At 37.4% G+C, this 13,106-nt stretch overlaps 1 protein-coding gene across 2 annotated transcripts in view; it reads right to left on the bottom strand.

Annotated features, from left to right (window-relative positions):
* Positions 1-13,106, bottom strand: part of EPRS1 (glutamyl-prolyl-tRNA synthetase 1) — an 84,637-nt gene that overhangs the window by 56,965 nt on the left and 14,566 nt on the right. For both annotated transcript variants that reach the window (XM_050761019.1, XM_050761027.1), the window contains exons 3-8: positions 11,628-11,727; positions 10,228-10,384; positions 9,111-9,250; positions 7,374-7,468; positions 2,128-2,254; positions 1,255-1,447 (exon numbers count right to left, since the gene is read on the bottom strand). In XM_050761019.1, the coding sequence (XP_050616976.1) occupies positions 1,255-1,447; positions 2,128-2,254; positions 7,374-7,468; positions 9,111-9,250; positions 10,228-10,384; positions 11,628-11,727 (812 nt within the window). The remainder of the gene's footprint in view (positions 1-1,254; positions 1,448-2,127; positions 2,255-7,373; positions 7,469-9,110; positions 9,251-10,227; positions 10,385-11,627; positions 11,728-13,106) is intronic.

Here is a 13,106-nt window from a genome sequence, read left to right as displayed (position 1 = left end):
ACAGTCTGAACTCATGGGCTCCCTGAAAGCCCCTTCATCATCCCAATGAGAAGCAGGATACTCTTGGATCCAAGAAAATAAGAGGTGATAGAAAACAGACAGTGATACAAGAAAGAAAAGAGTTTAATACTAGAAAAAAGGACTCCATATTCTAAGTGGCAATGGTTCCACCTATATCACAGTATCTAGCAAAAACCTGCCCCATATGCATACGAACTGTTAAACAATAATTTTCTGTGGAAGCTACTAGAAATATAAGACAATTGCCCTCAAAGAATCAAGATAGGTCTAAAAGTCCATTGGTTAGCCACCTTTGAAAATGTAGAAAACCTTTTCAAAATAAAAAAGACTCATTATAACTATTTTAATTTACTAATGCTTCCCAAATGTAACACTCAAGATTTAATATAGTGTGGTTCTGACAACATAATTACAGAATGAAAATAGCTCAATTTAGAAGTTCAGGAGAGAAGTCATGAATAAGAAAGATATGCTCTTTAGTCAAGTGACAGTTCAGAGATATAGGTTAGTACTGAGCTTATATTATATATTATATTCACATTTACCCACATGCCAAAAGGAAGACTTGGGTGACAACATTATCATCAAACATTGTATTATAGAAAGGCTAAGTATTTGAAGTAAGAAAACTGTAAAATGTTGCAGAAGGAATCCTTCAAATTGAATGAATACAATGCAAAAGACTACACATAATAAGTGAGACATGAAGGGCATATTCATATGTGGTTGTGATGTTAATAAAATAATAAGAACATAAAGATAGAGAAAGAAAAAAGATTTCTAACACAAATGAGTCCTATACCCAAATATGTTTAAACTAGCAGCTTTTGTCTGGCATAGTGGCTCACACCTGTAATGCCAGCACTTTGGGAGGCCAAGGTGGGCAGATCACGAGGTCAGGAGTTCGAGACCAGCCTAGCCAATATGGTGAAAGTCCGTCTCTACTAAAAATACAAAAATTAGCAGGGTGTGGTGGTGCGCGCCTGTCGTCCCAGCTACTTGGGAGGCTGGGCAGAAGAATCACTTGAACCCAGGAGGCAGAGGATGCAGTGAGCCCAGATTGTGCCACTGCACCCCTGCCCGGGCAACAGAGTCAGACTTTGCCTCAAAACAACAACAACAACAACAACAACAAAACAAAAAAACGAGTAGCTTTCACAAAAAAGAAATCACATTCAACTAAAGAAGCAGAATATAAAAATATCAATTAAAACATAAAACAATGTGCCTTACGGTTTTTCCTATGTTTGGATTCTATCCTCTGCTCACGTTCTGCTTTCATTTGTTCAGCAGGCGTATCGTCCACATAAGCCTTTCCTTCTTGAATTAGCTTCTCTGCATACTTCATTATAGTTTCAAAATGATCCGAAGTATAAGTAAATTGATCTGGTTTGATATGCAACATTGCAACATCTTCCAAGATAACCTGTAATAAGAAACCAAAATAACCATCGGTATATCTTTTGCATTTTTTCGTGCATTTTCAACCCTTGATACTGCATTTAGGCAAATGTAATATAAACCATCAGTCTTATTTAGCCTGAAAACGGTTCTGGAAGTTACATGATATTAGATCAAAAAAGAAAAAAGAGATAGATACTCATTATATTAGCCTCCAAATTTCCAGCTGAGAAAGCTGATCTCATGATGGAGTTTTCCATTTACTTTGGAAAAGCTGGTCATTACCGGGAGAACTGACAATCATTTGCCCTCTCTTTGAATACACTGCCATACTTCTGAATAAAGATAAGAGGCTAGGAAACCTTCACATTTTCCAATACCTACTTAGTGTTTATTTCATTCATAAACTTAAGATTATATGACCAAAAAACCTGCCTCCAGTGACCAATTCATTTAATAAATTGGTACTATAGGAAAACATATCATTCAGGTAAATTCTATAAATGGGGAAAAGAAAAATAAATTTTAAGTTTTTTGGTATGGGAGCTCGACATTTCTTAGCTTAGGTCTCAGACATGGAATATATAGATAAGGAAAAAAGTAGCTATGAGAACAAAATTTATTTTTATACCATGAAGGTATTAGGTAATCCTGTAACTTTAATTAACTTTTCTGACAAAGGGTCATCACTACACTTTTAATTACCTTCTCAAAATCTTCCTTTTCTTTTTCAGGATTTGTGTCATCAAATCTCATGATCAGTTTCCCTTTAAAGTTAACCTGGTAGTGCTGGTTCAGAAGAGCAGCTTTTGCATGCCCAATGTGTAAGTAACTAAAACAAAAACATTTCACAAAGAAACTCATTAACATGTTTTAACTAAATACTTAAACTTAACCTTTTTGAGGAGATGAGAACTAAACAAAAATCCTTCCAATTGGTACCCAAGTCATATTTTATTTTCTAACAAAAAGTACTGTGATAGAAAATCTGACCCTGACAGGAAAAAAAAAAAGACTACAACATATATAAAACAATTATAAGAAACAACTTCATGTGTAAAATCTCACAGAGGGGACAAGGTATTTACAAACATTGCAACCTTAAGGAGACTCTCCTTTTTCTTTTTATCAAAAAGAATGGTAATTTAATTAAAGTAAAGCTGCTTCAAAGTTGTTTCCAATGCTACCTTCCACTGTTTGTCTTTAATAAGACCTGCTACTACTGAGAACTGGGTGCCCACCTATGCCACTGGAGAGAAGCTCTTCTGAGACTGTCACTGTGATGGCTAAATGAAAAGAGCACATGACAATTAGTAAAAGTCACTTTACTTCTCTAGGCTTTGGTTTTCTCAGATGCTAAAATTTTTTTTTTTTTTTTTTTGAGACAGAATCTTGCTCTGTCACCAAGGCTGGAGTCCAGTGGCATGATCTCGGCTCACTGCAACCTCCACCTTCCAGGTTCAAGCGATTCTCCTGCCTTAGCCTCCCAAGTAGCTGGGACTACAGGCACGTGCCACCACGCCCAGTTAATTTTTGTATTTTTAGTAGATACGGGGTTTCACCATGTTGGATGGTCTTGATCTCTTGACCTCATGATCTGCCTGCCTTGGCCTTCCAAAGTGCTGGGTTTACAGGTATGAGTCACCATGCCCAGCCAAAAGAGTGTTTTTTAACTTTAAAAAATAAAAATTTTTTAACTTTTATTTTAGGTTCAGGGGTATATGCGAAGGTTTGTTATAGAGGTAAACTCATGTGAGGGAGATTAAAAATAAAAGAATTTTAACTAAATAATCCCAAAGGTCTCATCAGCACCAACACTCAATGAATCAGAATCTACAAAAACACTGTTCTGCTGTTCTTATGAGCAGCTGACAATTGTAAGGAAGAATATACATCAGAGGCACTGTTGATAATATTACACACCAAGATCCTCCTCCTATCAAGTACATGAGTAAAAGAAAAGATGTCACACCACTATGTTGAAATACAGTTGATTGGGCTGGAAACAAGGCATGAAGCAAGGAAGTTTAATCAGCTTTCACCAACTTGTATTAGTTTCAAATTATAATGATGGTAGCAGTTGCACAGTTTTTTTATTGTGGTTATTTTTCTGTTGTTTTTTTATTTTGAGACGGAGTCTCGCTCTGTCGACCAGGCTGGAGTGCAGTGGCGCCATCTCCGCTCACTGCAAGTTCTGTCTCCCAGGTTCATGCCATTCTCCTACCTCAGCCTCCCAAGTAGCTGGCACTACAGGTGCCCGCCACCACACCCGGCTAATTTTTTGTATTTTTAGTAGAGATGGGGTTTCCCTGTGTTAGTCAGGATGATCTCGATCTCCTGACCTCGTGATCTGCCCACCTCAGTCAACAGTTGTACAGTTTTAAGACAGTTACCTAGTTTCCCACACAGCTCTGATCTCAGTTGACATCAATATGGGAAGGGGAAAAGTACAACCTCTTGTATGAATTTATATCATTTTTAAATCAATCAAGTTTTTAAAAGTCATTAGCATCCCAGATCAATGATTCAACTTTAAGAAGGGCTTGGGCCGGGCACGGTGGCTCATGCCTGTAATCCCAGCACTTTGGGAGGCAGAGGTTGGCGGATCACGAGGTCAGGAGTTCAAGACCAGCCTGGCCAACATGGTGAAACCCCGTCTCTACTAAAAATACAAAACTTATGCGGGCATGGTGGTGGGCGCCTGTAATCCCAGCTACTCAGGAGGCTGAGGCAGGAGAATCGCTTGAACCCGGGAGGCAGAGGTTGCAGTGAGCCAAGATCACACCATTGAACTCCAGCCTGGACGACAGTGCGAGGCTATGTCTCAAAAAAAAAAAAAAAAAAAAAAAAAAAAAAGACAAAAGGGAGGGTTTATACACAAAGGCTAATGCAAACAAGTACAATGCAATGTATTTACGGCTATTCAAAACTTTCTACATATAATAAAGGGCTGTAGGCCTGGCATGGTGGCTAACACCTATAATCCCAGCACTTTGGGAGGTCGAGGCAGGCGGATCACCTGAGGTCGGGGGTTCAAGACCAGCCTGACCAACATGGTGAAACCCTGTCTCTACTAAATATACAATAAATAAATAAATAAATAAAATAAAAATAAAAAAATAAAGGGCTGTGATATCCCCAGATGAAATCTTAGATCAGAAAAGAGACAGTAGGGAAAAACTAACAAAATCCCAAAAAAGGATGAAGTTTAATTAATAATATATTAACATTAGTTCATTAGTTGTGAAAAATGTACCATAATAATGTAAAATGTTAATGTTAGGAAAAACTGGGTGCAGGGTACATGGGAACTTTCTGTACTATTTTTGCAACTTTGTGTAAATCTAAAACTATTCTAAAATTAAAAATTTATTAAAAATAAAACTAAATGAAGGGCCATAAATTCCCAGGAAGAAAAATACTGTGATGTACTTTTAACTGAGGGTGTTGCGCCCAATAACATGTTATAACCATTGTCAAGAAGAGACTAACAATCAGTACCTATTATTTTACAGTTAATGTGCTTAGCTTTAAAATATAGAAATTAAGAAAGGTGATGAGATCAAAACCTTATTTCAAAAATGTTATTTCTAAATCTGAAATAACATCTGCAGGTCTAACAATTTCAAACCCCAAGAAAGCTAAGAGGACTATAAGTCACAAAACAACTAAAACCATCAGTTAAAAAGTCAATCTATATCAGAATAGCTAAACACACACACACACACACACACACACACAAAAGAATCATGCTGCATGAGTTAGCAGTGATGCTGAATTGGGCTTCTGCCACATGTAACAGATACATGTAGTATAATTTTTAATTATATGGATTCTAGAGCCAGATGGTAGAGGTTTGAGCTTGGCAAGTTACTAAAACGTTGTATGAATCTGTTTCTGAAACCATTTGTAAAACAGAGATAACAATAGTGACTTCCTTAGAAGGCTGTTGGGATTAAATAAGTTACTATAAGTAAAGCACGTGGTAGCACCCGTACATAATAGGTGCTACGTATATGTTAGCTAAGAATAAGAATAAAAGACTAAGCCAAGCCTTCTGGCCTTTCATTTAAGACACAGAAAAGAAAAAAAGAAAAAATAGTAATTAAAGAAAAACTCTTTAACAGTATAAGAAGAGATGATCAAAATTATGCATAGTAAGAAAAACTAAATACTGATTTATATTCCAAATCCCAAAGCTGTCTCATGAGCATAGTCTCTGAAACTGATATAATTTATAACAAAAAATATTTTATACTATAAATATACAAACATGGGGAACTCACTGTTCCAAGAAATGACAGTGACACGAAATATGGAAAGATTCAAAAAAGACAAATGTTCAAGTGGTACAGCTACAAATGGCCACTGCCAAAAAAAAAAAAAAAAAAAAAGGTGGTTTTATAGGCAATTAAGGTCAACAGGACAATCATGACCTCTCATACCAAGTGCACAGTAGCAGAATACTGGACGGCAGGAACGCAGGATGTCTATAGGTATTAAACCATGTAAGGTAAATATTATTTATAACTGAATCCACTTAGTCAATTACCAATCAACCATTTAATGATCAAGTCTGTGAATTTTCCAGAGTCATCACTTTTGTTTCATCTCCTTCTATCTACCCTTTATTTCACCTCCTGAATCAGCAAACATAGAAAAGCAGAGACAAAAATGTGATATTCTGAAAGTAATTTTACTGTTAATGATGCTTATGAAATAGTTTGTGAAGAAGTATTAAATACATAAAAGAAAATTGTTTCTGTATCTTCCAGTTTCTACTGTGTACTATATATGGGTGAGAACTGCGTTATGGTGATAGAATACAAAATCTGAAAAAATTAAATTTGGAAATCCTAAATTTGGAAAAAATAATCACCTCAATTATAAAACATGGCAGAACATTTTCCTAATGGTTAATTTTCTAAGTGAGGCTAACTGCTTTAATAAGAGGTATTTTATTATATTAATGTCATTGGAAGGACGCTATTATAAAGCTTGTCCAGTATGTTTCAAATAGGATGACAGGTGTGCAAAGACAAAGACTTCATTTTCAGCCCTGGGGAATGGTGGGTAAGGCCTGAAGCAGCCCCAGCCTGGTGATCATCATACAGAACAGTCTTTTTCCCTAATGAGCTATTCAAATACTACTTTCCATGGGTGCCAAGAGATAAAGGGGTTGGGACACCTAATGGAAAGAAAGGAATAGAAACAGGCTTTTCAGGACTCCCCTTCCTTTATTTGGGGGAAAAAATAACTTAAAAACAATGCTGGCTGGGCACAGTGGCTCACGCCTGTAATCCCAACACTTTGGAAGGCCAAGGCGGGCAGATCACGAGGTCAAGAGATCGAGACCACAGTGAAATCCCGTCTCTACAAAAAAAATACCAAAAAAAATTAGCCAGGCGTGGTGGCAGGCGCCTGTAGTCCCAGCTACTTGGGAGGCTGAGGCAGGAGAATGGCATGAACCCAGGAGGCAGAGCTTGCAGTGAGCTGAGATAGCGCCACTGCACTCCAGCCTGAGAGACAGAGTAAGACTCCATCTCAAGAAAAAAAAAAACAAACAACGCTATCATAACTTGAACTGCTAATTAAAAGGACTGCTCAGGGTACAAACACAAATCCAATTAAATGAAAGCCCAAAAATCTAAAACTAAAAATGAAATCTAAGGTTTTTTATTTGTGGATATTTTGTTAATTACATTTACAGTTCTGTCAGGATAAAATTAAAATGCCGTCTCTTTTACTAAGTTCACAAACTAAAACTACAAATTAAATCAACATTAACAATAACGTAAAAACTATTAAGATGTTTAGAATTTTACCTATCACAATTAAAATCTTACGTTCTTCTATAATATTAACCTATTAATACTTTAAGTATTTAAGCACTGTTTTAAAGCTTTCCCACTAAATATATTCAATTATAAATGTAAGTTACATTTTCTTACCCACTAGCCTCTGGAGGAAATCTGACGGTAACCTTTCCCATCTCCGCACCTGGAAGCTCAACAAATTTCCCAACATCTTGCTTTTTCTCAGGTGCCTGAAAAACACAACCACCATCACAACAAAAAGTCTTATGGTTAAATGTCTAAGAACACACTCATTCAACAAATGTGCCAGGCACTACACACACTGGTTATGAAAAACATGACGACTAGAACATCATCCCTGTACTTGAGGTTGCAAAATCTGATAAGAATATAACTAAAACCAAATACCAGTAATAGAGATATGTTCAGGGTACTGTTAGATCACTCAGTTGAAATTAATCAGCAATATCTAAGTTTATCAGGAAAAGCTTAAAAGGAGTTAAGAAACAAGCTGGACCTCAAAGATAAGTAGAAATGTATCAGATGGAGAGTATATGGGATGCTGGGTACAGTGGTTCATGCCTGTAATCCCAGCACTTTGGGAGGCCAAGGAGGGCAGATCACCTGAGGTCAGGAGTTTGAGACCAGACTGGCTAACATGGTGAAACCCCATCTCTACTAAAAGTACAAAAATTAGCCAGCCGTGGCAGCGTGCACCTGTAGTCCCAGCTACTCAGGAGGGTAAGGCAGGAGAATCGCTTGAACCCAGGAGGCGGAGGCTGCAGTGAGCCGAGATCGTGCCACCACACTCAGCCTGGGTGATGAGCAAAACTCCGTCTCAAAAAAAAAAAAAAAAAAAAAAAAGAGTATATGGAGTATTCATTCTAAGTAAATAAATAACAGAGTAGGTAAGGCACAAAGGCAGGAAAAAGTAGTGCAATGTCCATTAAAAGTTAGGAATGCATATTGGGTGGGTAGGGAAGGAAGCTGAAATAGATTAAGTCAAAAACACAGAGGACCTTTTAAGTTTGGCTTTTAAGTTTTAGGCAATGGGGAGTCAGTCCTCAGGGATAACAGGACCACGGATTTGTGCTTTCTAAAGTGATACCCTGAACTAGAGAAAGATGAGACAAAAGGAAGTTTAGTTATGAGATTATGGTATTAAAGCAGGCAAGGAACAATTAGGCCTCAAAAAAGTGCGATAGCACCGAAGGACAGAAAACAAATCTACACACATGAGAAGTCATAACAGGGATCATTGAGTAAATGTGAAATACAGTGAAGGATGAGTAAAGATTTGCAGCCAAAACAACCTGTGTTGTTTTGTGGACTGTGCTATCTTTATCCAAGTAGACAGTAGTTTTCAAATTTTACATTAGAAAACCTTAATTAAATCAAAACTGTACAACACATTCCTAAAATGTAAAACAGATCGAAGTGGAGCAAGTCTGGTTGAGAAAAGAACCTTTTGTACTGTGCACTATGTCACGATTTCCTACAAAATCAATGAAACAGTGCTGCAGAATCCCAGGACTTGATGCTCAATGGTTCAAAAACCAGCAGATTCAGAAGAAAGAAAAAATTGCAAAGGTGTAAAATTATAAGGTTTTATTTATATGGAGTTTGAACTGCCTAAGGGACATATATTGGATGATCAAAATCTTTAGTTATATAAAGATTAGGGCTTTATATAGCTGAACAGTTAAAAGTGAAACGAAGATATAAAAATGTCAGATTCTTGCAAGAAGATCCTTTTAAATTTATTAAAAGAAAATAAACTTTATGAGTAGGAATAATTGTCTTTTCAGACCTAGGGCCTCAGACAGACTGAAATGTCATTTTTTCTTTTTTAAGAAAGAAAAAAAGGCTTACCACTCGAGCTTTGGTTGTTGAAACATCCCACTTGGTACCTACTGACTGGAAGGTCTGCTGGGCTTCAAGAAAGCCAAACCAACGTTTTACATGAACTGGAGCTTTGTTCTGTTTCAACTGTTCTTGCCATGCAGCATTTCCTATGAGCAAAGATAGTTTTAAACTATTCAATCAATCTGCAGCTTCAAAAGCAAAGTTCCAGTTGTGACTAACTGAAGTAAATGAGATGGCTTAAAGTTGTGCTTCTAAGGAATATGAAATTTAAGTATCTGGGTATACAATGAAATGTTTTCTAAAACAGTGAGCTGTGTCCATGAGTTCCATAACCGTAGGTTCAACCAACTGAAGATGAAAAATATTCAAAGCTGGGCGTGCTGGTTGCCTGGAACCAGGGGAGGGTGGATGATTGATTACAAAGAGGCATGAGGAACTTTTGGGGATGGTGGATATATTTATTATCTTGATTGTAACCATAGTTCCACAGGGGTGGGTGTGTGTGTGTGTGTGTGTGTGTGTGTGTGTGTGTATATAAAAGTCAAAATTCATCAAATTATACATTTTTAAATAAGTGTGGTTTCCTGTATATCAATTATACCTCAAGAAAGTTGTTTTTGAAAAAATTGGCTTTCCAAGTTGGAAAAAGCATATTCTTACCTGTTGCAAACTAGTTGTAGAAGAAGGAAGTGACCTCTAAGAAAAACCACAACTCCACATCACCCCACTACTCCCTAACCTCCCAATCACATACTCGCTGAGCAATAATGGCTTTTTTTCAAGTCAGAGACAAGTGTCTGGAGTAAAATAATAGCTGAAGTAGGAGAGGTGCTAACATAAATGGGATAGAGACTTCTTTATCAGGAACAAGATCAGCTCCAAAGGCAAGAAGGAAGTTGGGGTTGTGAGACAGACGATGGCAGAAAAAGACAGGGAATTCCTGTAGCTGGATAGGAATAAAACAGCCAGGGAGGTCATTCCTCTGTAATAAAGTCTTAAGTTACTGTCTAAACATATATATACATACACATATACATACATGCATACACACAGAAATATGTATAATTCTTATCCAGCAAAATATTAAACGATTAAAACAGAGCATTTTAGGAATTATTGATACCTTTTAGGGTGGCCCAAACACATAAATCTGCTAAACTCAAGGAGTTTCCAACTAAGTATGTTCTCAGAGACAGGCAATGATTGAGTTCATTAATTGCAGACGTAAAGGAATCACATGAAGATAATTTTGTAGCACTGAACTCCAACCAGTGATCAATCTGTGAACATAAAAGATAGAAAAGAAATGTACTCCAACATATAAAAAGACTATAAAAAAATTCTAGTTAACTAGAGCAATAGTACACTCTTACTATGCTTTTCCTTTCTCAAATTATACAATTTATCATTATGTGGATTAAATTCTCATTGCCTAAAATCTAAAATGGAACTTAAATAAATGCCACATTTATTTTGCTATGCTTTCTGCTTTTTTTTTTTTTTTTTTTACAAGAGTGTGGAGGGGCACTTCAGGAAAGAATAGGAAAATAAGAATTTGAGAATTGGTACAGAAATAAGTAACCAATCTGAATGAACCAAAGGGACTGTACCCAGCCAAACAGATTCATTTACTTGAAACATTTAAAAGTTAGTACTTAGAAACCATTCTGTGTACTTTGAATTTTATGAGATTTAGGAAGGTTAGAGCAGAATACAAACGGGAAAAAAAGCAGCATCTAAAAAGCAGTACTGTCATCTACTGCATAATGACATTTCAGTCAATGACAGACTGCATATATGACAATGGTCCCATAAGGTTATAGTTATATCTATGTTGTCTATGTTTAGATACACAAATACATATTGTGTTACAATTGCCTACTGTATTGAGTATTGTAACTTGCTAGTATAGGTTTGTAGTCTAGAAGCACTAGGCTACACTGTATAGCCTAGGTGTGTAGTAGGCTATCCCATTTAGGTTTTTGTGGGTACACTCTATGATGCTGATAGAATGATGAAATTGCCTAATAACACATTTCTCGAATGCATCCCATTGTTAAGAGGCACATGATTGTATCAAAAGTTAATTTACTGATATAATTAATTAAACAAGGCATACACTTAGAAAAGAAAATGAGATCCAAACTATGCATGTTACCCTGGTCAAACTTAACTTTCCTAGGCTTGCTGCCTTATCCGTAAAGTAAGAACGTTGGATGAGATGATCTATACAGTCCCATCTGGCTATGAAATGCTAGGAATCTGTGAAGGCAAAGATGGCACTAAACGCTCCCAAAAGAACAGCTGGTAGGGGATTAAACGTTCAAACTTAGGAATTACAAAAAAATAATTTTCTTGTGACAACAAAAACAAGATGAGCATTCCATACCTTGGTCTATATAATTAACACTCTGTTAATATCCTTAAGTAGAATAGTTCATAAGCCAACAATAAATGATGAGGTTCCCATAAAAAAACAGAAGCATAAGACAAAACACACACAACAAAATGTTCATTGCTTACCTCAGTGTGTTCCATCAGATTACAGCCATATAACCCAGCTGTAGTTGCAACTCTAGCCAAGTAGCGAAGTATGGAATTCACATCTGTGAATATCACATTTCTAGAATATAAGCATGAGATAAAATATTACTGCTGCTCTAGCAAATCAGTAAGTCATGAGACTTATGAAGAAATGTAAAAATGGAAACCTTATTATATTTACCATGTATTTTCTACTATAGTAAAAAATAGATCTGCTAATTTGTTTGTTTGTTTGTTTCAGATGGAGTTTCGCTCTTGCTGCCCAAGCTGGAATGCAATGGTGTGATCTTGGTTCACTGCAACCTCTGCCTCCAGGGTTCAAGCAATTCTCCTGCCTCAGCCTCCCAAGTAGCTGTGATTATAGGTGTCCACCACCATGACAGGCTAACTTTTTGTATTTTTAGTAGAGACAGGGTTTCACGACGTTGGCCAGGCTGGTCTCGAGTTCCTGACCTCAGGTGACCCACCCACCTCAGCCTCCCAAAGTGTTGGGATTACAGGCGTAAGCCACTGTGCCCAGTCTGCTAATTTGTTCTTTACATGTCTATTTAGAGGTGCAAATATGAAAAATATAACTGGGATATTGAGAATAACAGTGATTTAAAACAAATCAAGGCTAGCCAGGAGTGGTGACTCACACCCGTAATCCCAGCGCTTTGGGAGGCCAAGACGGGCGAATCACTTGAGGTCAGGAGTTTGAGACCAGCCTGGCTAATATGGTGAAACCCCATCTTCTACTAAAAACACAAAAATTAGCCAGGCCTAGTGGCATGCACCTGTGCTCCCAGCTACTCAGAAGGCCAAGGCACAAGAATCGCTTGAACTCACAGTGAGCTGAGATCACGTCACTGCGCTTCAGCCTGGATGACAGAGAGAACCTGTTTCAAAAAATAAAAAATAAAATAAATCAAGGCAAAGGAGCAAAGAATATATTGCTAATAAAGAGGCTAAGAAGGCAGATCAAACCTCGTCCAAACCCATCACAGGCCAGGTGCGGTGGCTCATGTCTGTAATCCCAGCACTTTGGGAGGCCGAGGTGGACAGATTACTTGAGGCCAGGAGTTTGAGACCAGTCTGGCCAACGTGGTGAAATCCCGTCTCTTCTAAAAATACAAAAGTTAGCTGGGTGTGGTGGTGGGCACTTGTAATCCCAGCTACTCAGGAGGCTGAGGCAAGAGAATTGCTTGAACCCGGGAAGTGGAGGTTGCAGTGAGCCAAGATGGCGCCACTGCACTCCAGCCTGGGCAGCAGAGCAAGACTCCATCTCAGAACAAAACACGAAAAACCACACAGTGTTGGTGGGAGTGTAAATTAGTCAAACCACTGTAAAAAGAAATATGGCGATTTCTCAAAGAGCTAAAAACAGAACTACGATTCAATCCAGCAATCCCATTACTGGCAATACACCCAGAGGAATATAGTTCATTCTACCATGAAGACACATACATGCAAATGTTC

This window comes from Macaca thibetana, chromosome 1, assembly GCF_024542745.1.
Source record: "Macaca thibetana thibetana isolate TM-01 chromosome 1, ASM2454274v1, whole genome shotgun sequence".
NCBI lineage: Eukaryota > Metazoa > Chordata > Mammalia > Primates > Cercopithecidae > Macaca > Macaca thibetana.
Note: the sequence above shows the minus strand (reverse complement) of the source record. Positions and strands in the feature narration are given on the sequence as shown.